General features: G+C 39.0%; 1 protein-coding gene across 1 annotated transcript; it reads left to right on the forward strand.

Annotated features, from left to right (window-relative positions):
* Positions 1-1,162: 1,162 nt before the first annotated feature.
* Positions 1,163-26,033, forward strand: ChAT (Choline acetyltransferase; the record flags this gene model as incomplete). The annotated part of the gene is made up of 11 exons (XM_028304128.1): positions 1,163-1,230; positions 1,435-1,626; positions 15,073-15,245; positions 19,955-20,167; positions 21,732-21,873; positions 21,949-22,065; positions 22,141-22,257; positions 23,647-23,824; positions 24,240-24,418; positions 25,228-25,448; positions 25,911-26,033. Coding segments are annotated over exons 2-11 (1,529 nt in total), but the record flags the coding sequence as incomplete, so codon positions are not given.
* Between the last annotated feature and the right edge of the window lie 526 nt (positions 26,034-26,559).

The following is a 26,559-nucleotide window of genomic DNA, read 5'->3' on the forward strand; positions in this document are numbered from 1 at the left end:
TTAATTCACCCGGGCACTTTACACCCGGTACTCGGTATCCGGTATTACGCGCCCGGGTAGCTCAGTAAACAGCCGGTTGTCCGAAAGATTGGGACTTATTGGCCTTTAGCTCAGATAAACCTTGGTAAGACGATCGGAGTTTTTCAATTTGAGCCGTATTGTAAAAGTTAATTCGGTTTTGCTTTCAGGAAGGCTTTGGTTTGTGGAAGAAAAGAGCTAGATAAAACACCTTAGCACCTACTAAAGCTTTTATCTTTTTTGTTTCCTATTTTCATTTATTTATGAATACTCGTTTGATAGTAGTGAAAGGTCTGCCAATTTGTTACGTTTTCACGCTGTTTTGTTATAGAGATAGATGGGAAATTTTGTTGCTATTAAAACTCAGGTAAAAAGCTGCGAACGTTTGTAAAAAACCCATGGTTTATCTTGGCTAGGGATTTAGGTTTTCACTTGAAATTAAATGTTTTTAGTTTTTCTCAGACCGAAACATACGTAAGTGAAATCTCAGACAGAAGCTAGCTCAGACAGCGTAACGACAACTAATAAAGACTGTAATCTGGGACAGACTAAAGTATCTAATCTGCGTGCGATTAAAATATACGAAATACAGGTTCATGTTACAGTGTCTTATTAGGTATGTAAAATTGACAAGAGAGTCTAAATACCTACATAGTTGGAACTTGTGGGAAGACCGAAACATACGTAAGTGAAATATCAGACAGAAGCTAGCTCAGACAGCGTAACGACAACTAATAAAGACTGTAATCTGGGACAGTCTAAAGTACCTAATCTGCGTGCGATTAAAATATACGAAATACAGGTTCATGTTACAGTGTCTTATTAGGTATGTAACATTGACAAGAGTCTAAATACCTAGTTGGAACTTATGGGCTATGCTTCTAGGCATAAGGATCTACTAAAGCAGTGATGGCCAAGAGGTCGCCCGCGGTCTACCGGTCGACCGCGAAGACGATTTTGGTAGCCCACGAGAGTTAAACAAACTGCACAGAATGATTAAAAATGAAAAATGATTTATTTCACTCTTCTAAACTGTACCTTGCAGTCGACTGCAAGAAATATTTTCGAGTAGGTATAAGTAGACCTTACAGGTCAAAAGTTTGGCCAACACTGTACTAAAGTAACGTTTCTTTCACAGCGGAGTCGCTGCTGTCGCTGCCGAAGAGATGGCTCAGCACACAGGGCTTCGGTACAGAGGACGAGGAGTTCCAGGTACCAGTTATTTTAAACTTTACACAACATTATCCCGAATTGCGCCAAGCCTTGGGCCCGGCAGAAACGAGACAAGACGAGAGAAGATATAGGAGAGGGAAAGCTGGTTATTTCCACCAAAGCGTTACATTTTTGTGAAATTCTGACTATTGTTTTGGGGTGGTAAACACGATATCTATCGTTCAACTAAAATGTCTTCCCCAGAACGTCCAGCTGCCCAAGCTGCCGGTACCAGACCTGCAGGAGACACTGGACACGTACCTGGAGCTGGCGGCGGTGGTGGTGAGCGGCCAGCAGCTGGAGACCAGCCGTGCTGTCGTGCGCGGCTTCATGGAAGAGCTGGGGCCAAGGCTGCAGGAGGCGCTACTCGACCGGCAGCGGGAGATGGATAACTGGGTGAGACTCAGAAAAGTAGTGTAGGGCCACACCCGCAGGAGGCGCTGGTTACTGTCTGAGCTGGCGGCGGTGGTGATGAGCCGTCAGCAGCTAGAGACCAGCTGGGCCGTAGGAGCTCAGGCCGAGGCTGGAGGAGGCGCTGCTCGACCGGCAGCGGAAGATGGATAACTGGGTGAGACTCAAAAAAGTAGAGTAGGATCACACTTGCAGGAGGCGCTGGTTACTGACTGAGCTGGCGGCGGTGGTGATGAGCCGTCAGCAGCTAGAGACCAGCTGGGTCGTAACAGTTCAGGCCGAGGCTGGAGGAGGCGCTGCTCGACCGGCAGCGGAAGATGGATTACTGGGTGAGACTCAGAAAAGTAGTGTAAGGCCACACCCGCAGGAGGCGCTGGTTACTGTCTGAGCTGGCGGCGGTGGTGATGAGCCGTCAGCAGCTAGAGACCAGCTGGGTCGTAGGAGCTCAGGCCGAGGCTGGAGGAGGCGCTGCTCGACCGGCAGCGGAAGATGGATAACTGGGTGAGACTCAAAAAAGTAGAGTAGGATCACACTTGCAGGAGGCGCTGGATACTGTCTGAGCTGGCGGTGGTGGTGAGCGGTCAGCAACTGCATACCAGCCGTGCTGTCGTGAGCGGCTTCATGGAGGAGCTCAGGCCAAGGCTGCAAGAGGCGCGGCTCGACCGGCAGCGGGAGATGGTTAACTGGCATAACTGGGTAAGATGCCGGTGGATGTCATAAGGGCGACAAAATATGCGTACACCAGGCACCAGGCCTCTTTAATAGGTCATCATTAAGGTTTTAGGCCGTGAGGTTTCAAAAAAGTAGAATAGGAGCACAAGGACCAATGGACGACAAAGAATATCTGGGTGAGATCTTGAAGACTTATTTTTTAATAATAAGACTTATAACTAGTCTAAAAAAGAGTTTTTTACTTGAGCTGTGACAATATCAAATCTCGTGCAAAATCAAAGATGTTTGATTTTATACGAGTTCGGTCAAGTATTTTGGTCAAACAAGCGTTATCGCTGCCTAACGATGAAAGTTTTCGTTCCGATAGCTGCAGCTCAAAACAATGGTGTAAGAACTATTGTTTCTTCCATTATAACGCCACACAGTCGATACATGCAACATGAAATTAAAAAATGAACACGTAACTGCTTTAAAATGATAAGTGGCAAGGTTTATGTTTTATTATTCCATCTGATAATCGCAACAAATGGTTCTACAACAGTGAATAACACAGCAGTGCGCAGTGCCAGTGACAGTCTCATTTTGATGAAAATATTACAATCAGTGGACGCTGCAACCAGTGATGAGCATTTGTTCGATGTGACGTTAAAATTACTAAACAGTTTATGTATGTGTATGCACGAGACGTTAAAAGACAATGAAAGAAAAAAGTCCTTTCACGGTGACACTAACTCTTTACAAATCGATGATGAGTCACAAGAATCCGACGGAAAAGTTCTTGATTTGTATACTAATATATACAACAATACATGTTTAAACTTGAAACTTGAACTTGCTACAAAACTAAATAGAATGCACGATACTTTATTGGGACATGATAACTTGATGAAAAATTCTAATTGTGGAAAGAAAATGGATATTACTACAGAAAAAGTGGTTCAAATGAGTACTAATATGTTACCAATTATTCAGAGTGACGTCAATTCTAAACTCAAACAGTTATTATTCGAAACCCTTATTCAGACTCAGTCATACCACAAGTATTATATCAAAAGATACAACTTATTCCAAAAATCGAAACTTCCATCCACTTTGGACAACTCGAGACACAGTATCATAGTTATTATAACACTGCGTTCTAATAAAAACAATATCAATAAGTCTAACGAAGATTCTCCGACTATTTCGGATAAAGAGTTAAATGAAACACTTTACACAAAATCACCAGTGGATATTGATATAATAGATACAAAGTATGGTTCAGATGTAAAAGAAAGCACTGAGAATATGAAAATGACTATAGCTTCTGAATGCAACTTACAGTCAATATATTTTTTTCTGACTGAAACCGAAAAAAGGAATTTTACCAAGGTATTCAAAGTGCTAAAACGAAAAGGGATGATAAAAATTTACATAGATGTTAGAACGATGAGACATCACGGTGACTATAGTAGAATATGTTGTGGGGATCGAGGTAAAACAATATGTAATATTGATTTTATACGTGATGACGATGTGAGCGAAGAGGAAACAAAGATACAAAATAAAACCAAAGCTCCATCGTTGATAGACACTATTTCCAGAATAAAAACATTAGTAAGCATGTACGACGAAAATGTAAAACAAAATAAAATTACCACTTCAGGTATTGGTGAAATAAATACTTATTCCACTATTCGCAACCAAGAACTCACAGAACAAATAAAACAAGAAAGCATTACTGACGAAAATAAACAAAAGATCAAAGACAACATGATGCTTCTTAATCCATTTTTACCTTCAGAATACAAGAAATTATCAGCTGCGTTTGATAAAACATTGAACAAATCTGGAACACAGATGATGTCAAATAATAATTTATTATCAAAAAACTCAAAACGTCAAGATGAGCGGTCAGATGTACCTAGTGTATCTGCAACGACTAATAATAAGCTAGAAACCATTACGGATAGTTATTATCACGAAAATAAAATATTAACTTTAGAAAATACTACACACAATTATGACTACACTAAGCCTCTTAACATGATCGATAGTACTAATAACTTACTCTCACGTGGGATATTAGACATTTCAGCTGGAAATGAACAAGTTTACGAAACGAACACTATTGATTATAATGATGCTTTTACAACGTCACCGATAGTTGAAAATGTTTTAAAGAAAGATATTTATGTTAGAAATCCTACAACGAAACTATTTGAATCAACGGAAGAAAATACAACAAGCATGACGTCAACTCCATATTATGATGTTTTACAAAGTGTTAATACACCATTGACGGCCAAAATAACCAAAATTAACAAAATCGGGATGACGTCCCAACCGACATTAAATACCAATCCCAAGATAACACTTACTGAGGATTTACAAAGTTCTACTTCATCGACTAGAAAATATACCAGAATCTTTTTAGAAACCAGTTCAAAGCAAACTGTGGAAGTTAAAAACCCAGTAATTCAGGAAAAAAAAAGTGGCCTTATATTCACACCTAGTCTAAATGATGACAATGAAAGAAACTCTGACAAATTAAATTCAAATAATCAGGAAGATACTACGAAATTATCGGATAAAAATATATTTCACAAGTCTGAAAAACCATATTCCACTGATTTGCAGATTGCTAGGGAACATTTTGATAAAAATAAGAATTTATCTCCATTTGAAAACAACGTCGAATTGAGTCCACCAACTCAGAATTTTCAAACAACTTCTTACCAGAATAGTAATTTAATAGCAGATAAAACAAATGAGAACAAAGAGGAAGTAAATATGTATGCCCCAATTGCTAGTGAAAATAATGCAGTACACGCGGTATCAGCGATTATTGAGATCAAAAATGCTAGTAAGCAAAAAGAAAATAATATAAATAAATATACAACCTTTCATTTACTTCAACCAATAGGTAATAAAAGTACAACACGTCAAAACATAAGCAATTCTGTTGCAAGAGATATATCTAGTACAACATCACTAAAAGAAACGAAAACGTTCGCAGTTTCGACAGAAAATAAAATAACAACGCAAGACACGTCATTTCAAGAAGTAACCAATGAGAGATACGAAACTAATGTAGCTAGTAATAAACCAAGTAGCAATAAACAGTTCATATTACGAGAAAATGAAGAATATCTAATAGAAGAAGACAAAAAGAACACAGATTTGACCACAAATGTTATGTTGCAAAAAACACCCGAGCAGAATGTTGATCAATATCTACTCAAACAAAAACCACTCGACTTAACCGCACCTGTTGGCTCAGACAGTTATGATAAAAGCATCAAATTGAAAGGTACTCAGAATTTAGACAACAAATCTAGTTGGGTTGGGAGAAATGAAGAAATAAAAACTTCCGCAAAACAAAAGAATAAAGATAAATTAACTAATTTTGTTATGACAGGAAAACCAACAGAACAGTCACTTCAAACTCCAATATTTAAATATAAAAAGTGGGTGAAAACTAGAAATAATAGTGAACAAAACAGTACAATCAAATATGATTTAGATATGATTTTAATGTCAACTTATAATACCCCTGAAGATTTTGTTAAGACAAACGATCAACGTTCACATTCAACGGCAGCGAATACAGAAAACCTCCAAGATTTATTGAATTCAATTACAGTATGGTATAATACGAACTTAAGTACAACAGCTATTGAAAATATTGCCGTATTTACGACGCCAATTCAACGAGAAATTGAAGTTAATAAAGAAAAATTATACAGCAACGATCAGCCTATTACAAAAGTAATAACCAACAAGCAATTACCTGAAATTAGGATGCCAATTACTTATTTTTTAAATAAAAATAACAATCTGATTTTGACAACGACTAATGCTTTAACTAGTGATAATTACTTTGCTACTGATAAACAGCAAACAAAAAAAGATATGACTAAAACACGCAGCTACCCCAACATTAATCCAATCACATTAACACCTAAAGATAATAATATTGTGTTAGAGAGGCCTATTCAACAGGAATTTAATACTGTTGTATATCAAAAAACCAATTTTGTGACAGCGAATGATATCAAAACAACTGAGAAGAATATTTTTGCAAAAAAAAATCAAGAAAAATATAAAGGTCCTTATTTTTCTGCCGATATGAAACAAATAATAAGTACTGATTTTTATTTACCTTCGAGTTTAGAAAGTAATCATAATGTAAATATCGAAACAAAACTTGAAAGCCAAAATAATCTTGAGGACAAAAATGAAAAAAATACTTTACCCTCTTCAAAAAGGAAAGAAGAAATCGCATTTTTTAAAGTAAATAAGGTGAATTTAGAGAAAGACATTCAACCAGCATCCCAAACGATCACTTATTTAGATGCTCCAAACAGAGATAGAATGCAAAATAAGACTACCAATCAAGCTGAGATAGAACAAAATTATATAAAATTTACATTACCTGAAAACTCGAAAATAAATAACAATAACACTGCCTATCGAGTTATATTAGAAACGCAAACTCCACTGTCATTTGAAAAGACTTTTGCCGATAAGGAAACCAACGATAAGAGTCTTTACCATGAGATAGAAATGATTACGAAAAATGAACATGAAACAAAACAGCCAAAGGATACATTAATTTTTTATGGGTTAAATAATGAAAACTCAAAAAAGAATATTTCACCACCTCAAGATTATTTACAAAATAATGTTGACACGGGTGCTAAGGTGAATGAATCAGCTGTTACAGATAATAAAGACCAAACTATCAATTATAATATTACTACGTATAGAAATATCGATACGACATATTTGGATGAAACGATAAGTCTTATTTCAACAGAAAGAGACATAACTGATCAAACAAAAACAAGCTACAATAGATATGAATTACACAACGTAAGTAATGCAGATTCTTTTAATCGTTTTAAAGGTCAAACAGATGATGTCAAAGAAAATACTTTTAGAGATAAAACAACAACGTCAAACATTGAAACATACACAAATATACAAAAACTTAATGAAATAATCACTAATATCAATAAAGATAATTACGTGACTAAGAACTCATTTACAAAACCAGCTAAAAATACGATCGATAACATCGTTATTACGAATGAAGCTTATCCTCCAAGCAATAATTTAAGAGTTAAAGACACTATTTTCTTTCCGTTGCCAAGTTACGCAACTGATATACCATCGACAAAAGTATATGTAAATGACATTGAATTCAAAGATAACAATAAATCTAGTTTTGAGTACGTAACTAAAACAGGAACCTCAAGAGAAAATCACAGAAACATAACGGTACGGCATCAAAATAACATTTTGCCAAATATAACAACTAACAATTTAAACCAAATATATTCGAGTGTTATTTCTCCTACAAAACAACAAATGAAGCGATTGGTCAGCAGAGAAAACACACGTAACGACAAAAATTTGGTGACAGTACCAGAACATTATAGGCAGCTTGAAGAGTACGATGAAGTTGGACTAGATAAAAACACAGAACTACAGGTACTAGACACGGATACATCCTCTTTCGTTGAATATAATAATGTGAATTTCATTCAAACCAAAACCAATAAAGAAGTTGTTACTGCAGTTACACAGACTTTGACAGCTACAGAACCACAGAATGTTATCAGACCAACATTAGCAGTTTCGAATTTGATTCCCACTGTGACTAATACTCCAGTTTTGTCAAATACATTATCTAATAAAATTACTCCTGGCATTTCATTGGCTAATATTGATGAACCGATACCAAAAGAGTTATCTTCTACAACTGCACACACTATTACCGTTCCAGAAATAAAAGTAAAAAGTACTATAAATACGGAAATGTACTTAGATATTGTACAATCATTATCGTCTCAAAATCAAATTGTACCAACAGACATGACATCGCTTAGCAATGAAAGTAAATGGACTTTGGAAAAACCAGAAATCTTAAAAGTGCGCACAATAAGTCAAGAAACAAATGAACTAGAAAATAGCGCATCAAAAAAGACATTAGATTTTGATTCCACAGTTTCCTTGTCAAATCATAAAAAAATTACAAGTGTAATCACCAATATTAAGGATAATGATACAGAAATAGACAAAGATAATATTGTTTACGGCACAGCATTTACCGATGAAGAGATAATGTCGACCATGGACACAACATCACAACAATCTCAGGATGCTGTAGAAAATACCAACCGAATTGAGAACCTCCTCCTTTTGTTGAAGTCGGTTAAAAACTCAGAAGACTTATCTACTGCCACATATTCAAATAATAGTTTTACTACAGAAGTAGTGCAAAATATAGCTGAAATAGCGTCGAAGGTTAACACAATAATACAAACAAAGAGTATCCCTTCAAATCACTCTAACGGAAATGACAATGAAAGATTTGATAAACTTTTTCCTGATAGTCCCAATACAACTATGCCATTCCACTTTTATGGTGAACTTCGAAACGATACTGAAGACAGTTCTTTTAAGGCGAACACAGTTCCGCAGAAACAAAGTATCAGTAGCAATCAAATAAAGAAGTTTACAAAAATAAACTTGACATCTTTTTCAGAATATACACCTATAGGTAGACCTGAGTATATAAAACCCACATTTTTAACTGAAACTGTTTCTGAAAAAGAACGGCACACATTAATCACAACGCAACCAGATGAGTTAAGAAATTATTCAAAAGAAATTTCAACAAAATCTGTGGGAATAACCGTTTCTTATCCTGTTATTGTTCAACTAACTGAAGGTAATGGACTCTCAATGGTGCCATCAACTGAACGAGCAGAGGTGGCGAGTCAACAATTTAATCATTTAGATAAACCTGGAAATGAATTATCAGCTATGACTCCTTCATTGAAAGAATATGAAAATATTGTTACAATAACTAATAAATTAACCGATTCAACTAACGAAGACGACGATGATACGCAGAATAATAAGTTGACTATAGTTGAAAACACAACTAAATATAATATATTAGAAAATATTCAAAATATATTACGAACACCTGTTGCAAACATTAACTTTGAAAATGTTTCCTATACATTTTCATCAGTAGATAATACTTCAAAATCTGGGTTAACTGAAAATACCAACTTTGTTGCTACTAATAAATTAAATGACATTAAAAGTGAATCTAAAAACATTAATCAAGTAATGAAGCCACAATCAAATTATGATTTTTCAGATGTTTATACGGACAAAAATATATTGGAAACTGTAAGTGCAACCACAAGTTCTACAGAACGTAAAGAAAGTAATAAAATTGACAGGTTTAAAACAGAACCCATGACTACTGAAGCACTTACAACAATAGTAAGTACTAAGTTACTTAACAAATTCAACGGAACCATCATTTTGACCACATACAAACCACAGCTGCTCGGCAAAGATACCATAACTGATGGAAACAATAATTTGACAACAGAAAATAATGCGAATGAAGTAATTAGTACCACCGAAAACACAGTAATATCTAATTTGAAAGACAAAAATAATGAACATCGCGAAAGTGGCAAAAAATTTACTAATTTAATGCCTATTAATCAATTCGACGATAAATATTTTGCAACTACAGATGCCACAATAGATGGGACAGATAAGTTATCTTTACATACTATAAAAGAACCAAAATTATTTACTGAAATCACATCAGATAAAAGTATTGATGTCGGTGAAAACTCAAGCATAAGAAAAGATACAACCATGAGTCTACTTCCTGAATATTCTGTAAATATACAAAATAATAAAAGATTGAAAGAAGATGACAACATACTATCTAAGGAAAATAAACAAACAATGACTACTGAAGTTATGTACAAATCCCCGGTATTAAATGAACAAACTTTCTTCAAAATGTTTACTACATTATCTACAAAAGAAAACGTGAAGAGCAGTCATGGATCGAAAGATGAAAATACAAATGTTAGGCAAACTGTAGTTATTTCAAAAAGCAATAAAGGATTCACATTGCCACAAAGTAATGATGGCTCTAATATCAGCAGCATCTTTAGTAATACAGATTCTGCTGATAGTAATAATTTGAATTTAAAAAGTATAACAAAAGTACAAAAACCTAATATGGTGACAACAGCATCAATAAAGCCAAGTTTGATGAATATGAACGAGGAAAATAATAATAAAAATATCACATTTTCAAAAGATTTCAATAAAACCTCATCAAAAACTCTAGACGAACAAATCGGATCAAAATCAAACTTATTCTCCGTTACAGATTTTTCTTGGACAGTCGACAAGAGCTTACATGATACGATTAAGGCGCATGACATCGATAATTTATCAGAAAATCTTACTTATACTAACCAAATAATTACTAATAGCTTTCAAAATAAATCAAGTAAAGAGACATTTAAAAATGAAGGAGAAAAAGAAAGCTTAACGTCCTTAGATATCGAAAATTATGACAAAATTTTAAGTTTACAGGAAAGTGACCGTAAATTACTTATAGAAACTAGCACACTAAAACAAACATCTTCTGACAGTCTTTCAGTGATGTTACATGAAAATAGGGAATTCCCAGATTTATCAACAAACACTAACAGCGCACTTGAGAGTCTTAATACTATAACAGACGATACATTTAAACCATCACAAATGCGAAATGAACAAGAAACGTCAGCTATATATTCTACTACCTCAGGTGTGGGTTTTGTTAAAAAAGAATCTTCTACATTGAAAAAATTAAATGACCAATTTACACACAAAGACAACACTGACTTTACTACAAGTAACAATGTCAATTTTACAAGTGCAATTGGAAAAATGTTACATGGACCACAAGAATTCAACAACTTGCAAACTGAACATTATAGTCCGTCAAGTTTACAAACTACATTTGGCAATTATAGCACAATAAATGATGTCACCCAAAGTCAAAGTATAACTCCTATATCATCTAAACAGAAGCAGTTGGTCGAAGAAAAATCACAAGAAATCCAATTTACAGCAACACCGTATGCAATTACCGGACTGGGTGATTTGCCTGAAAATTATAGTCCGTCAAGTTTACCAACTACATTGGACAATTATAGTACAATAAATGATGACACCCAAAGTATGACTCCTTTAACATCTAAACCAATGCAGTTGGTTGAAGAAATATCACAAGACACCCAAGTTACAGCAACACCGTATGCAATTACCGGACTGGGTGATTTGCCTGAAAATTATAGTCCGTCAAGTTTACCAACTACATTGGGCAATTATAGTACAATAAATGATGACACCCAAAGTATAACTCCTATATCAACTAAACCAATGCAGTTGGTCGAAGAAATATCAAAGGATACCCAAGTTAGAGCAACACCGTATGCATTTACCGGACTGGGTAATGTACAGTCAAACAGCTTTCTCTATGTAGAAAACACAAAGACAGAAATTGATATGACATTAGCAGAAACCACCACTGAACATTTTACTGTCAGATCTGCATCAACAAGTACATTAAAACATGATGATGCTACACCGTCTTTAAGTTCAGATGAAGCTACACTAAACTTGCCTCAAACTAATCGATCAGGCGTACCTGGAAGGCTTGTTACTTCGGAAATCCTGTATCCTAATATAACAGTACGCATTAAAAATAAATCTTTAATAGGCAAACAAAAAAAGCCTCTAAATACTGTTCAAATAGACAGTGTCAAGTTACTATTTCCAGAGACTGATCACGCAACAAACACGATTGATAAAGATTTAACTAAGTATTCTGATATATTTATCCAAACATCAGAGCTAACTACCGTTACTGAAACTGAAGGCGAAAATATGACAGTATGTATGTCACGTCATACAGACAACAAATGGTCAACTACTTCGGTTCTAGACATCAGAACAAGTTCTGAAAAAACGTTTAAGGCAAATAACGTGTCTAATGTATCCACAATAATGAACATGACTAGAAGATTTACGTACAAATTACCACAGAACTTTAAAAGTGCTGAGATCAAACAGAATGATAATAATAATGCTAGATTAACTAAGTTTAAGGCATTAGGAAGCTCATCTAATAGCACTTTATCATCTATACTAAAAAATATGTTGAAGAAATTAAATCAGAGTAGCAGAGACAGAATTTCACCAGACAAACAAAATAATACAGACCAAGATAAAATGATCAATGGTTCTGGTGTTGAAAATATAATAAGGATAACAAAAAAGAACAGTCCAAAAATAGAAAATCCAAAACATGACGTAATTGGCAAACTATTTTTTAATTATAACAACAGTATCATTCAATTAAGCAATGATACAGATAAAAATCTTGTGTCACATTCTTTAGAATTGAAAGATTTAAAAGCACTGACAAAGAATTATAACATTTCTGGTGATCATATGAATGTTATGCCCAAAAAAGTTCATACAACATTGAATTATCCACAGTATACACTTTCGTACCCAAGTAAAATAGCTCCCATATTGAAATCACGCATTGTTACCGCCACAGACAAACCTAGCCCATTAAACCGAAGAACCTACTTGTTTAGAAAATACGATAATAATAATATGCCAGTCAATAATTCCGCTAGGCATGCTACAAGTTATAAACCAATCACCACGCATATGATACAGGCAGTTACTTCAAGTGCTCAAACCACAAAAACAATTAAATACAATACTTACAAGCCAACGACAGAAGATTTAGATAACACTGTAAGTTTAGAAGCAAGAATAAAACTATTCAAAGAGAATTTACCAAAATCTAAATACACAACTATCAAAGGATCTCAAGTCGGTATAAAGATTAAGAATACCCCAGCTTGTGAATTGCTTAGAAACTTAAGTCATCACGTCGATCCAAGTTTGAAAAGTTTTATAGAATTAGTAAAAGCTTCCAACTGCTCTGAAGAGTTAACGCCAACCTCAAGCATCAATCCACCTGTAAAAGTTAAAGTCCGGCGAAACAAAATACTTACTAAGAACTTCGTATCTCTCAATCCAAATATAACTAAGGTCAAACTACTAGATCCTTTCGTTAAAACGAACTTGTACCCTATAAAAATAGTTTCACCAAAGACTCAAAGGAAGATCATGAGGAGAATTCATTTGGCCGGCAAAAATAAAGAGATTATGACGATGAATACAGGTGACTTTTTTTCGCAACGACGATTTATGACGCAAACGAATGTAAACGCAGCCCGCAAGTTTCGCCCAGACACTATGAACATGAGGGTATACAAGCCCACGAGTGTGCCAAGACAAGTAGTTTTACGACCGAAATTTGAACAAGAACGGACGAATCTCAGACCGAAGCCACTAATATACCAAAACAAAGACAATTTCTTTAGAGACGAATACCAAAACCAACGCCGTGCCTTTTCGTGGAGAGACAATTATATTCAAAAAGTTTTGAAGAAAAAACAACCGACAGCGCCTAAATATAACGTTCTAGCGAGGCCTTTTGTTTTGGAGCCTTCAACTAAGCCCAAAGTTTTGAGGGATAGAGTAGATTCAATACGCAATTATCTAATTAACACGGACTTTGTCAAATCAACAACACAACGCGATTTCTTTTTGGACTCTCCTTTAGATGACTTGGACGGTCTTGGTGATGATGATGATGGTGAGGATGACGAAATGCCTCAGCAGCTACTGTTGCCGTTAAAAAGAAATTTCTGGATTCCCGAAGAAGTGAAAACGACGACGACCAAAAGACCGAGAAGGACTAGACCAAGAAGAACCATCTTCTTTTTAAGCCCAACTGTGCCGTACAATCGTTATTTTTAGCGTATTGGAGCCGCCGCAGAAAGAAGTGATGTTCTATTGTAGTAGTAATATTAAAGTACTTACTCGTATGTATTAATTTTGTAAATAGTAGTTCCAGTAAAATATTTCATACAAAATCATTATTGAGTTTTTTTTACATCCAAAATAAATATATTTTCTTACTGAATCTTTTCTACTAAACTTTAATGGCTAGTTTTTCCGTAAACATCGAATATGGTAGGTTAACCCATCTATTGCTTGATGTTAAAGGTTCAGTTGTTATATTCTGTTCCTATAGATTTATGCCAATGAAATAGTTATTTCACGAATGTTTCCAATGGTACTTACTGTTGTACTACATGATGCAATGAATAAATGAATTATTATATCAAAATAAACCGGGACAAAGTTGACCTTCTTTGATTGGGTTTTTATTGGCGGTCAAGCTGTATCCTGTCTACACAGGAGTTGCAGCGGTGGGAACGAGAGGTGGAAATAGTCCCGTATATCAAAACAAAAGCTTTGTGTGGGAAGTGTACAGACTGGCACATCAAGTACTGTGTCATCTTATACTTTTTAAAAGAGCACTGCATATTTTGTTATGCGATGTGTTTAAATAACCAATTAGATTTCAGAACCGAAGGCTTAATAGTAGTAGTAGTTCGGTGTAGTATTGGTTTTTAAGGAAACCTATCTCAGACTCCAGTTTCTCACACAAGGTAGTATAATTAAATATTAATAGTTTAAAAAACTAAAAACACGCTTTTAATTACTGCACTAAAAGTCCGAAAAACTCGATGAATTTCCATCGTTTCTTTTAGGAGTTCCTATGTACACCTCTCAACTCCATCATCAGACCAGCTCGATGGTACCACAATATTGTATTGTCATCTAACCTTCATATAATTGCCAAGTTTCATGATGATACAAGAATCAGAAGTGCATGTAATTCAGGGTCTTAGATTCCATTACATAGTTATATACGACGACCTAATAAAAGCGTGTTAAAAATAAATATTGTACACTAAAAAGTTCAATCACTTACCTCTGCTCTTCCTCCAGGTGACAGAATGGTGGCTGGACGACATGTACATGAAGGTGCGCCTGCCTCTTCCCATTAACTCGAGCCCGGGCATGGTTTTCCCGCGGCGGCGCTTCGGAAGACTGGATGAGGTGGCTGACCTGGCCGCCCTGTTCATTGACGACCTGCTGGATTACAAGGAGATGCTGGATCGGTGGGTTGCTTTTGAAGAAAATGCTAGACTATTATAGTTACAAATGTGTCAGTTTTGATAAAATATACAAAAAACGCAAAAAAGAATCGACTTCAAAATCATAAAATTTATTTTTATTTATTTATTTGATCAACAACAAACAAAAAGATTGTCACGTATTGTAACTTGTTGTGCTGGGCAGTGGCGGATTTACAAATTTGCCGCTAGTAGGCCATTCAATTTTTGCCGCCCCTACTGACTTTTGAAATTTAATACGTTAGTTTAGTCCCGTTATTAGTATGATTGTGAACTTAATGATATTTCTGTCAGTTACTAGATTATTATTGCAACCCGCTATGTACTGAAGAGTTTAATGTTGACCTAAAAACAGCAGCATGTACTAATCATAAGGTGGGGAAAGGCATGACTTAAAAATACCTACACTATATGAACACAGACAAAATAATGTGGGGTCAGTAAACATTGTTTTTGTTAAATATTTTTTATTGCACATAGCAGTTTAAAACAAATACAGACAATTTCTATTGAAATATAACATGTTAACATCCAGTTATTGGTGACAGACAATGAGATCAAATAAGTTTTACATTTTCTTGCGAGATTTTAAATTTGCAAAGTCATTAATTATATCGTCGTATGAAATCTTTTTTATAAGTTCTGACTCTATGCACAAAAGAGATAAAGCATTAAGCTTTTCTTGACTTAAAGTAGATCTTAGATAGTTTTTAACCCGTTTTAAGCAATAAAAGCTTCTCTCACCTGAACAATTTGTCACCTGTGTGCACAGAGCCATGCGAAGTGCTATATCCAGTATAATTAGCTAAGAACTACTTAAAGGTAAACAGAAAGACCAAGGCTTGGNTTTTGCCGCCCCTCTAAATCTGCCGCCCTAGGCACTGGCCTACTTGGCCTATTGGTAAATCCGCCACTGGTGCTGGGAAGTCTAGCAGTTAGAGTTGCGACTCTGAACTCGAATTCTTTAAAGATAAATGAGAAAATTCGCTTTGAAGTTGTTTCACACCGTAAAAACAATAAAACTAATAGGTATGATCTACTGAAATACACTTTCGCATTGCATTAAGTATTTAAATAAGTTATCAAGGGAATCAACACAACACTATATTTAGATAGTAAGAAAACATTACCAATATTCGATCAAATTTTAGCGAGGTAGAATCGTCAATTCTACCCCATATTGATATTTCGCTACGCACCGTCACACTCACACTACACTGTTTCCCTACTGACCTATCTACATAGGTAGACATTTATATGCAAGCACTATGTTGTAAGTAAATTATAGTAAAATTTTTCCCCGCATAAAAACTTACACTAAACTGACAGTGTTCCTGCTAATCTAGTAGTTGGAAAAGCGAGCAATGTTTGAGGTAGAATCATTCAATAATTTATTATTCTACCCCACAATGATATTTCGCCAAGCAAGCCAAGCACCGTCACATACTACTCGCCACTGAGTCTACTAACCGAACAATAATACGTGCGGTAGAATCATCTAATTCTACCCCACAAAAATATTTCGCAAACACATTACTGCAATAAATGTGTCGTCACTGGGTCCCTCGTGACTGATCGTATGTGAAAAAGAATCAAGTAATTTCGCCGAGCACTGTCACACAATACAATGATATTCGCGATTAGTGGCAAGTGAAATATAACTAACAATCTCTCAATTCTTCTACCCCATAATCACCGTCACACACTAAAATTATTTAGGTCATAAGTAAGCGAATAGGACAATGATGTAAAATTATTTTAATCTACCTCATATTGCTGTCTTATGCGATCGCAATATAAAGTTAAACACTATTTATAAATAGATAACCCAACCAAATGTTTGTTTCAGCCAAATGAGGTCCAGTACTGGACAAAGGCCTCCCCTAAGGATTTCCATAACGAACAATCGTGTGCTACCCGCATCCAGGTTCTTCCCGCGACCTTCACCAGATCGTCGGTCCACCTAGTGGGAGGCCTGCCCACGCTACGTCTTCCGGCCTATGATCGTCACGTTAACCAAATGTTAATGCAAAAGTTCTACCAAACGCACACATTTTCATTTTACAAAATACAAGAAAGCCAAAATTTTACAAGCATCATATTAAAATACAGAAATATTTCTAGCAGGTACCTACTAAACACGTAATGAATGGTCGCAATTAGCTAAGTAACAGACACAAGTAAAGCCAGCCGCTCAGCGAGGGACTCGAGACGGAGAATTCATTACTTAATATTGTTTGTACAATCAAGCTCATTCAACGTAGCTACTATTTGAAGAAAATATTGCGTAAGATTTCAACATTTTTATCGCTAGAAATGTAGTAGGAAGTGTACATACCGATGAACCGCAAAATGATGTGATTTTGTAATTTACAGTCTTCATTGTTTTAGCAGGTTGAATAGGGATTAAGAACAAAAACTTGAACACTGAGCAGTATGATAGAACGTCTCAGTTACATGGCGCAGTCGTAAAAAAATTTTTTCGTAACTACCCCATTTTTACAAGTTTTTTATAAACCGTTCCGTTTCAAGCATTTTTAGTTTCTTGCATACATTTTATTCGGTTTTCAATTATAGTTAAATTAAGATTAGGGAAAAAGGAACAAATTATGCAATCAAAATTAAAACAGATCTTTGTCGTCTATCATATTTCGTGCAATCGACAGTGCAACAGACTTTAATTTTGTTTAATATGAAGATATCTACGTTTTATGTGCCGGGTCGTGTCGTGTCGTGGTCGCGTGTCGCGGTCACTTGGTCGTCGACACCAGACGTCTTATTAGCATAGCGCCTTCGCTTTTTTATTCGAGCTAATTACCTGCTGAAGAAAGCTTTTGTGAGTTTTTAATTAATGCTGTGACCTTTTAAATGTTATTTTGCTTTTACCAACGTCTAAATAAATATTGCTCACAATCTATACTAATATTATAAAGCTGAAGAGTTTGTTTGTTTGTTTGTTTGTTTGTTTGTTTGGTTGAACGCGCTAATCTCAGGAACTACTGGACCGATTTGAAAAATTATTTTTGTGTTGGATAGCCCGTTAGTTCCTGAAGGCTTTAGGCTATTTATCATCACGCTAAGACCAATAGGAGCGGAGCACCAATCAAGAATATTTCAAATCAGTGAATTTTTTCCTTTTGGGAGCTGACGCTGCGTAAACGGTTAAAGTGTCGCAAAAATCACGTATGACAGGATTATTCCCCTTTAAAAGTTCTTTAAAAAAGTCCGCAGTAGCATATGTCTATCTTTTAAGGTTGGCTCATAGTAACCATTTTTATGCAAAAAAAATTTGTTTTAAAATAATGCATTATTTGCGAAGGTGTTTTTATGAACATGATATTAATCCTTATCCAAATAAATAAATTATTCACCACAAGTATTTAATTTTAAATATTCTTGCCCTTTACACCATTCGATTTCAATAAATATCTTAGGAGATATCGCAGTTTTAAAATCACATCGCAGCAAAATAATGATCAAGTACTACGCGCGCTACTGATGGATCAATGCACAGCCTTAAACCGCTGATCGTAAAGACCTGAAACTTGGACGGTGTGTTCTTTGTATGACGTAAGCATCTGATAAGAAAGGATTTTCCAAAATTCTACCCCTAAGGAGGTAAAAAGGAGGGGCAAAGTTTGTATGAAATAACGAGATTCCTTCGTCCAATCTACTTAAAATTTTGCATAAGCATTCTATAACAGAATTAATGGAAGACGTGTTTCGTATTTTAGTGAAATGCACCCCCTAACTATGTTAAAAAGGGGTAGAAAGTTATTTTAGTGGTGATTTGCTTCAAAGTTGATATTAATTACTCATTAGTGCATTTTTTTACAATCATGACGTCATGTTAACGACTACCATACTCTAGGGGCCTCCACTTAACCTCGGAGTGGGTGCCCGCTGCGTGCGCTCGCCCAACAATGCATAGTAATGCATGAAAGTCATGCCGCGGGCACCTGCTTGCGCTGTATACATAAACTCATTTTCGCGCGAGAGTTTTGGCGGAGGCCCTTGAGGTAGTGGGAGTAGTCTTGAGGAAAAGCTCCTTCTCCCACGGCCAGTGGCATGCTGGAAGCTTGGTGATTCTAGCACCCGTAGGAAAATATAAAAAAAAGTTTACCAATAATACTGCGGTAGGTGTAGTTTTCGATTTCGTTGTAAAAAAATAATACCACCGAGTAACTTTCACCGGATCAAAGGCCGAGCTGCATATTCATAAAATATAAGAAAAAAATATTTTCATGTTTATTTAACCTGATTTTTATATTTTAAAAGTATTCAAACATTTAGATAATAACGTTAAAACATTTAAAAATAATCGTATGAGAACGTTTTCGACTTCTCCACGGACGAAGTCGCGGGCAAAAGCTATTTGTAAAATAATTAGACTAAATTATTAAAAGTGCCTACCCAAAGTCATTATTCCACGCGGACGAAGTCGCGGGCACAGCTAGTTAGAAATAAATTCGGCTATTGTCGCTTTTAAACAAGTTTTGAAAAGCGAAAATAGGCGAACGGTGAAGGTGTTCGGACTGGTTGACTCGAGACCCAAGAAACGCTGGTGCCAACTCCGATGCTGAACTATTGTGATGAACCCACTCGTAACGCAAGCATATTTAGCATAAAAAAATTTAACAGCAACAAGGAACTCGCTAATGCTTTTTATCACCACAATATACTTCTCTGTACAGAGGTGAACTGCCGCAAGAGCGCGCCACCAGCCGCGAGAAGGGCCAGCCGCTATGCATGGAGCAGTTCTATCGGTTGCTAGGAGTCTGCAGGGTCGCGGAGGTGGGCCGCGACCGGCTTGAGCTGCCCGCCAGGGGAGAGGGAGAACAGGAGGAGCTGGTCATCGTGGCCTGCAGGAACTATGTGAGTTACGACCATATATCAAAGATGGTAAGGTAGAAATTAGGTTGTAGACCTCGGCCACGGATACGAGGGTGTCCGTGCTGCTCGCTGGAGACTGAAGGCAACATGACGCCTTGTTTGGTCGGTGCTCCGCACTAAACGTGCCAAATGCCGAGTATAGGAAACGCGGATGAATGCTTGATGCAACCGCCGATGGTATGTCCTGCGTTCATGTCTCATATCATATGGCTTACCGAGAGCACAGTCACGTTTTTGGTCCTGATTTTCGGGCAGGGTGAGCCCCACGTAACCCACTAGCTGCCCCGCTGTGCATGGAGCAGTTCTAGTGACTACTGGGGGTGCAGGATCCCGGAGGACGGCTGTGACCGCCTGGGGGGAGGGGGAACAGGTCATCGTGGCCTGCAGGAACTACGTGAGTTAAGATCATATGTCAAAGATAGTAAGGTAGAAATTAATCTGTAGGACTCGGCCACCAGATACGAGGATGTCTGGCACGTGTTCAGCGTGCTTCTCGCTGGAGACTGAAAGCGACATGACGGCTTGTTTGGATGGAGCTCCGCACTAAAGATTCAGTCAAACCAACGCGATCAAACGCGATCACACGCGATTAGCCTTAAGCGTGCCAAATGCCGAGTACGAGTATAGGGAACGTGGACGAATGCTTGAGGCAACCGCCGATGGTATATCCTGCGTTCATGTCTCATATGGCTTACCGAGAGCATAGTCAGGTTTTTGGTCCCGGCGTTCGGGCAGGGTGAGCCCCTCGTAACCCACTAGCTGCCTGCTGTGCATGGAGCAGTTCTAGTGACTAAGGGTGGTGCAAAATCCCGCGATCTGCTCGAGCTACCCACCAGGGGAGAGGGCGAGCAGGAGGAGCTGGTCATCGTGGCCTGCAGGAACTATGTGAGTTATTAAGACCCTATAATATCAAAGATAGTAGGTGTAGGGGAAGGTTGAGGGCACAAGAGCGCGCGGCAGGTCGCCCATGCGCTGGACTAACCAGGTCAAAACCGCACTCAACGGTCCACTCCACGAGTGCACAAGAAAGGCTGCAGTGCGGGAGGAATGGCGACGGATTGTGAGGCTTGCCACTGGACCTGGTGTGACGAGCACGACCACTCTGGCAAGAGTGTAGCGACGAAGAAGAGAGAGAGATCAAAGATAGTAAGGTAGAAATTAATCTGTAGGACTCGGCAACTAAATACGAGGGTGTCTCTGAAGGCGACATGACGCCTTATTTGGTTCCGCACTAAACGTGCCAAATGCAGAGTATAGGGAACGCAGACGAATGCTTGAGGCAACCGCCGATAGTATGTCCTGCGTTCATGTCTCGTATGGCTAACCGAGACCATGGTCAGGTTTTTGGTCTTGGCCTTCGGGCACGGTGAGGCCCAGGTTACCCACCAGCTACCCTCGCTGAGCATGGAGCAGTTCTAGTAACTACTGGGGGTGCAGGATCCCGGAGGACGGCTGTGATCTGCTCGAGCTGCCCGCCCGGGGGGAGGGGGAACAGGAGGAGCTGGTCATCGTGGCCTGCAGGAACTATGTAAGTTAGGGCCATATATCAAAGATTGTAAGGTAGAAATTAATCTGTAGGCTGCCTCCGCTGTGCATGGAGCAGTTGTACCGGTTGCTGGGAGTGTGCAGGGTCGCGGAGGTCGGCTGTGACCGGCTTGAGCTGCCCGCCAGGGGCGAGGGGGAACAGGAGGAGCTGGTCATCGTGGCCTGCAGGAACTATGTAAGTTAGGGCCATATATCAAAGATTGTAAGGTAGAAATTAATCTGTAGGCTGCCTCCGCTGTGCATGGAGCAGTTGTACCGGTTGCTGGGAGTGTGCAGGGTCGCGGAGGTCGGCTGTGACCGGCTTGAGCTGCCCGCCAGGGGCGAGGGGGAACAGGAGGAGCTGGTCATCGTGGCCTGCAGGAACTATGTAAGTTAGGGCCATATATCAAAGATTGTAAGGTAGAAATTAATCTGTAGGCTGCCTCCGCTGTGCATGGAGCAGTTGTACCGGTTGCTGGGAGTGTGCAGGGTCGCGGAGGTCGGCTGTGACCGGCTTGAGCTGCCCGCCAGGGGCGAGGGGGAACAGGAGGAGCTGGTCATCGTGGCCTGCAGGAACTACGTGAGTTAAGGCCATATGTCAAAGATAGTAGGTGTAGAGGAAGGTTGAGGGTACAAGAGCGCGCGGCAGGTCGCCCATGCGCTGGACTAACCAGGTCAAAACCGCACTCAACGGTCCACTCCACGAGTGCACAAGAAAGGCTGCAGTGCGGGAGGAATGGCGACGGATTATGAGGCTTGCCACCGGACCTGGTGTGACGACCACGACCACTCTGGCAAGAGTGTAGCGACGAAGAAGAGAGAGAGATCAAAGATAGTAAGATAGAAATTAATCTGTAGGACTCAGCCACCAAATACGAGGGTGTCTCTGAAGGCGACATGACGCGCCTTATTTGGTTCCGCACTAAACGTGCCAAATGCAGAGTATAGGGAACGCAGACGAATGCTTGAGGCATCCGCCGATAGTATGTTCTGCGTTCATGTCTCATATGACTTACCGAGAGCATAGTCAGGTTTTTGGTCCTGGCCTTCGGGCAGGGTGAGGCCCTGGTTACCCACTAGCTCCTCCGCTGTGCATGGAGCAGTTCTAGTTTAGTTAGTAATTACTGGGAGTGCAGAATCCTGCGATTTGAACTCTCCGCCAGGTGGAAGAACGAGCAGGAGGAACTGGTCGTCGTGTCGTGGCTTGCAGGAACTAAGATTCACAAAAACACATTTCAGTAAAAGGACTTCTTCTGCTTGACAAAAGCCACAAAATTTTCCGCAACGACTAGCCCTGAGCTGCCTGCATCCAGATGCTTCCTTAACCTTCACTTTTCATGAATATCAATAAAAAGGTAGGATTGATCTCCATGTCAACGATTCAGCCTTAAGTCTATAATCCGAGCGAAACTTAAGTAGCTAGAGGGCGACGACAATGAATTTAGTCCCGAACAAAGATAAAGTATTTTCAGCACTTTCAATCAGTATTCAACTTGCGCTCGACAATGTCCCGGCTTATTAAGTTAGGCCCGAGTAACCCAGTCGGCACTTACGGCGCACTTTATCTCTTAACTTGGCTCTTAGACGAAGTTTGAGACATTGCGGTCCCACGAATGTAATTAGAAAACTAAAGCAAACTACAGTAAATTTGAATATGCCTTTAGGTTACTTAAATGCGTCTTTCAACAGTTTAGATGTAAGTTTGTAAACTAAGTTAATTATGTTGCAGCAAATGACACTGTAAGAAATAGGCAAATCTCTTTGGAAGGCGTATGATCCATTTATAAACTTTTTAAAAAAATCTTTCAATTAATTTTCTAAATAATGCATAGCCTCTGAACATCAAAATATTGATAAAAAACCGTTTCGTTTATGAATATTGTGCGACGGCAAATACAGATGCTTCAAAAATACATCTCTAGAATATGTCTGGCCAACTGATGACCTAATTCAACCACATTTTCCTCAGTTCTACCCGATCCCGGTGAAAGCTGCGGACCGCGGGCGTCTGACCCCAGGCGAGATGCAGGCTCAGCTACTGCATGCCATGGTGGACGCGGCCGGAGCACCCCTTGCTCCCCGTGTTGGCCTGCTGACGTCTATGGACCGAGACAAGTGGGCTAAAGCCAGAGAGCACCTGATTAGAGGTACGGATAACCTTATTTTTGGTCAAGATCATCTCTTTGTGAGTCCCAAGTTAAATTATTCAGAAGATTTTAACTAATTGGCCTTCAAAGTCTTCAATGGGTATGTTTGACAGTTCATCTACGTAAGCCTAACAGCCCCGTAAATTGCGCCGTGAACCTGAAATACCAAGTTACACCAAGCTGCAAGGAGTCTGTACTCCTGCTGTCTTGGTAACAGATTTCGATGAAAAATTATTGAATTGGACTATTTAATTGGCAGTCAGTGATAAGGGTATATTGAATTAAATTAACAATCCAAAGCTAATCGCCTAAACTCGAATTCTTTCCATTCTCCAGCTTAAGATGTGCTCTTCTCCTCGCTGTCCCTGTTAAGATTCTATCAGAAGCTGTGCGATTGATACACATTTTTTTACAGATGAGAACAACCGCACCAACCTGGAGCTGATCTCTCGAGCCCTGTGCATCGTGTGCCTTGACGAGGGCGGCGGCGACCGGCCTGATCTGGACGCGGACACCAACGCAATGCTGCGCGCCATGCACGGCGCAGGCACCAGGCACCACTCCGCTAACCGCTGGTTCGACAAGACCGTGCAGGTAAACAGAAATTTACAAGCATAATAGTTAACATGACAATTTGTAACTTCTAAAGCCTGGTCCGTGAGCACGTAGAATCCCGTCCAATGACCCCAAGCTACCCCATCCTTATCGCTCGCGCGTAATTATATTGCTGTCGCGACTATGCGACGTGCGCCCGCAGTAAGTGTGCGAGTGCGACAGCAACATAATTACGTGGGGTCATTGGACGGGATTCTACGTGTTCACGGACCAGGCTTTAGCAACTCATAGTTTAGTAAAAAGTAACTTTATAACTCGTAACGTAACCCAGTTAGGTGTGGCGTGGTGAGCTGGTCACTGGTCAATTCTTGCATTAACTGTCGCAATGCTGTACTTCTTAGATCCGTCTCAGGAGGGCTTAACGTTTTGATCTAATTAGGCAGTGGTCATTTCGCCCTGATACACTTACGCCTTCGGCTGAAATGGGTGTCAAAGCATCAGCACTTAAACCTGTCGAAAACGAGGAGTCTGAGAAGACAAAATTTATACTTGAAATATAAAATTTTCGTAACCTGCACTTGCACTACCATATTGTTTACTAGCTTTCCGCCCGCGGCTTCGCCCGCGTGGAATTTTGTCTGTCACAGAAAAACTTTATCGCGCGCGTCCCTGTTTCAAAAACCGGGATAAAAACTATCCTATGTTCTTTCCCGGGACTCAAACTATCTCTATGCCAAATTTCATCAAAATCGGTTGCGAGGTTTAAGCGGGAAAGCGTAACAGACAGACAGACAGAGTTACTTTCGCATTTATAATATTAGTTGGGATGCTAATTTCCCTGCCCCCAGCTCATCATCTCCTCAGACGGTATGGTGGGCATGTGCTACGAGCATAGCGCCGCTGAAGGCGTGGCGGTTGTCCGCCTGGCCGAGCGCGCCCTAGCTCGAGCCGAGGTGGCCGATCGACCAGCCCCGCCCCCCGCCCTGCTGCCCGCACCGGTAGCTATGCGCTGGAATATAACGCCAGATGTGCAGAGGACCATCGAGACAGCTGCCAGGGATTTGGACCGGTACGTTATAGATTAAGGAACCATCGAAGCATCGGACCTATTGACCGTTGGAAGCTTCGATCAAGTTTCATTCGAGGCTACCACAAAGTTTCGCATTACTGTCCTGACTATAGTATCCGCCCCTCCACCGGCTTGCGCCAGTGGCTGTGCGCTGGAATGTAACGCCAGATGTGCAGAGGACTATTGAGACTGCTGCCAGGGATTTGGATTGGACCGGTACGTTTTAGACTAAAGGGCGTCGCAAAATCAAAGTCGAAATAAAGACCTGTTGACATCTGGTCTGCAAGTCCCATCTTCGTTTCAGTGAATTCATGCGCAAACTTGCGAAATTACTGTTCTAATTAAGAGGGTCACTTTTTTACCAAATTCTACAATTCCTTTCTTCAGACGTTCCTGCTTGTATAAATCGTCATGTAAACGTGTTTGTGTTCTTGTAACTGCAAAAACATTGTCATGTTTCAGAGCCATAGGCGACCTGGACCACAAAGTTTACACCTACACAGGCTACGGGCGCGAGTTCATGAAGTCTTGCCGCGCCAGCCCCGACGTCTACATCCAGCTCGCGCTCCAGTATGCTTATTACAAGTAAGAACCTTCACCATTTTCTACACCATTTTTATTTCTGAGAATATCGTAAGAGGACTTTTTATGTGACATATCAGACATCCTCAACCAGTCTGGCTACCGTAAGGAGTGTAGGCTAAATCTTCAATTTGCTTCTGGTAAATTAGGGAAGGTTCTGCTCTTGCTGTAGAGGCCAAATATCCTTGCGATGATGATAACATCATGATGACGACTGGCCAGTGCCAGTAAGACTGCCTTAGTAGGAACATCAAGATTGCCATAATGTGTGTTGCAAGCCAAAAATACGATCATATTTGTTTGCTTTTGACACGTTTCTGAAGCCTGAAGGATAAGATAGAATCAAAATCAAAATCAAAATCAAAAATATTTATTCAGTTTAGACCACAAGTGGCACTTATGAACGTCAATAGAAAATAATAAAAAAAGAAAAAGGTAGCCCTTATGGGGCACTTTACATGTCTCCTTATCTTTTGGGCCCTACCAGCGCTTCGAGACAAACATATGGCAAGTGCTGAGAAGAAACGCC

The sequence above is a fragment of the Ostrinia furnacalis genome, unplaced genomic scaffold, assembly GCF_004193835.3.
Source record: "Ostrinia furnacalis isolate ACB-3 unplaced genomic scaffold, ASM419383v2 OfSCF0140, whole genome shotgun sequence".
Lineage (NCBI taxonomy): Eukaryota > Metazoa > Arthropoda > Insecta > Lepidoptera > Crambidae > Ostrinia > Ostrinia furnacalis.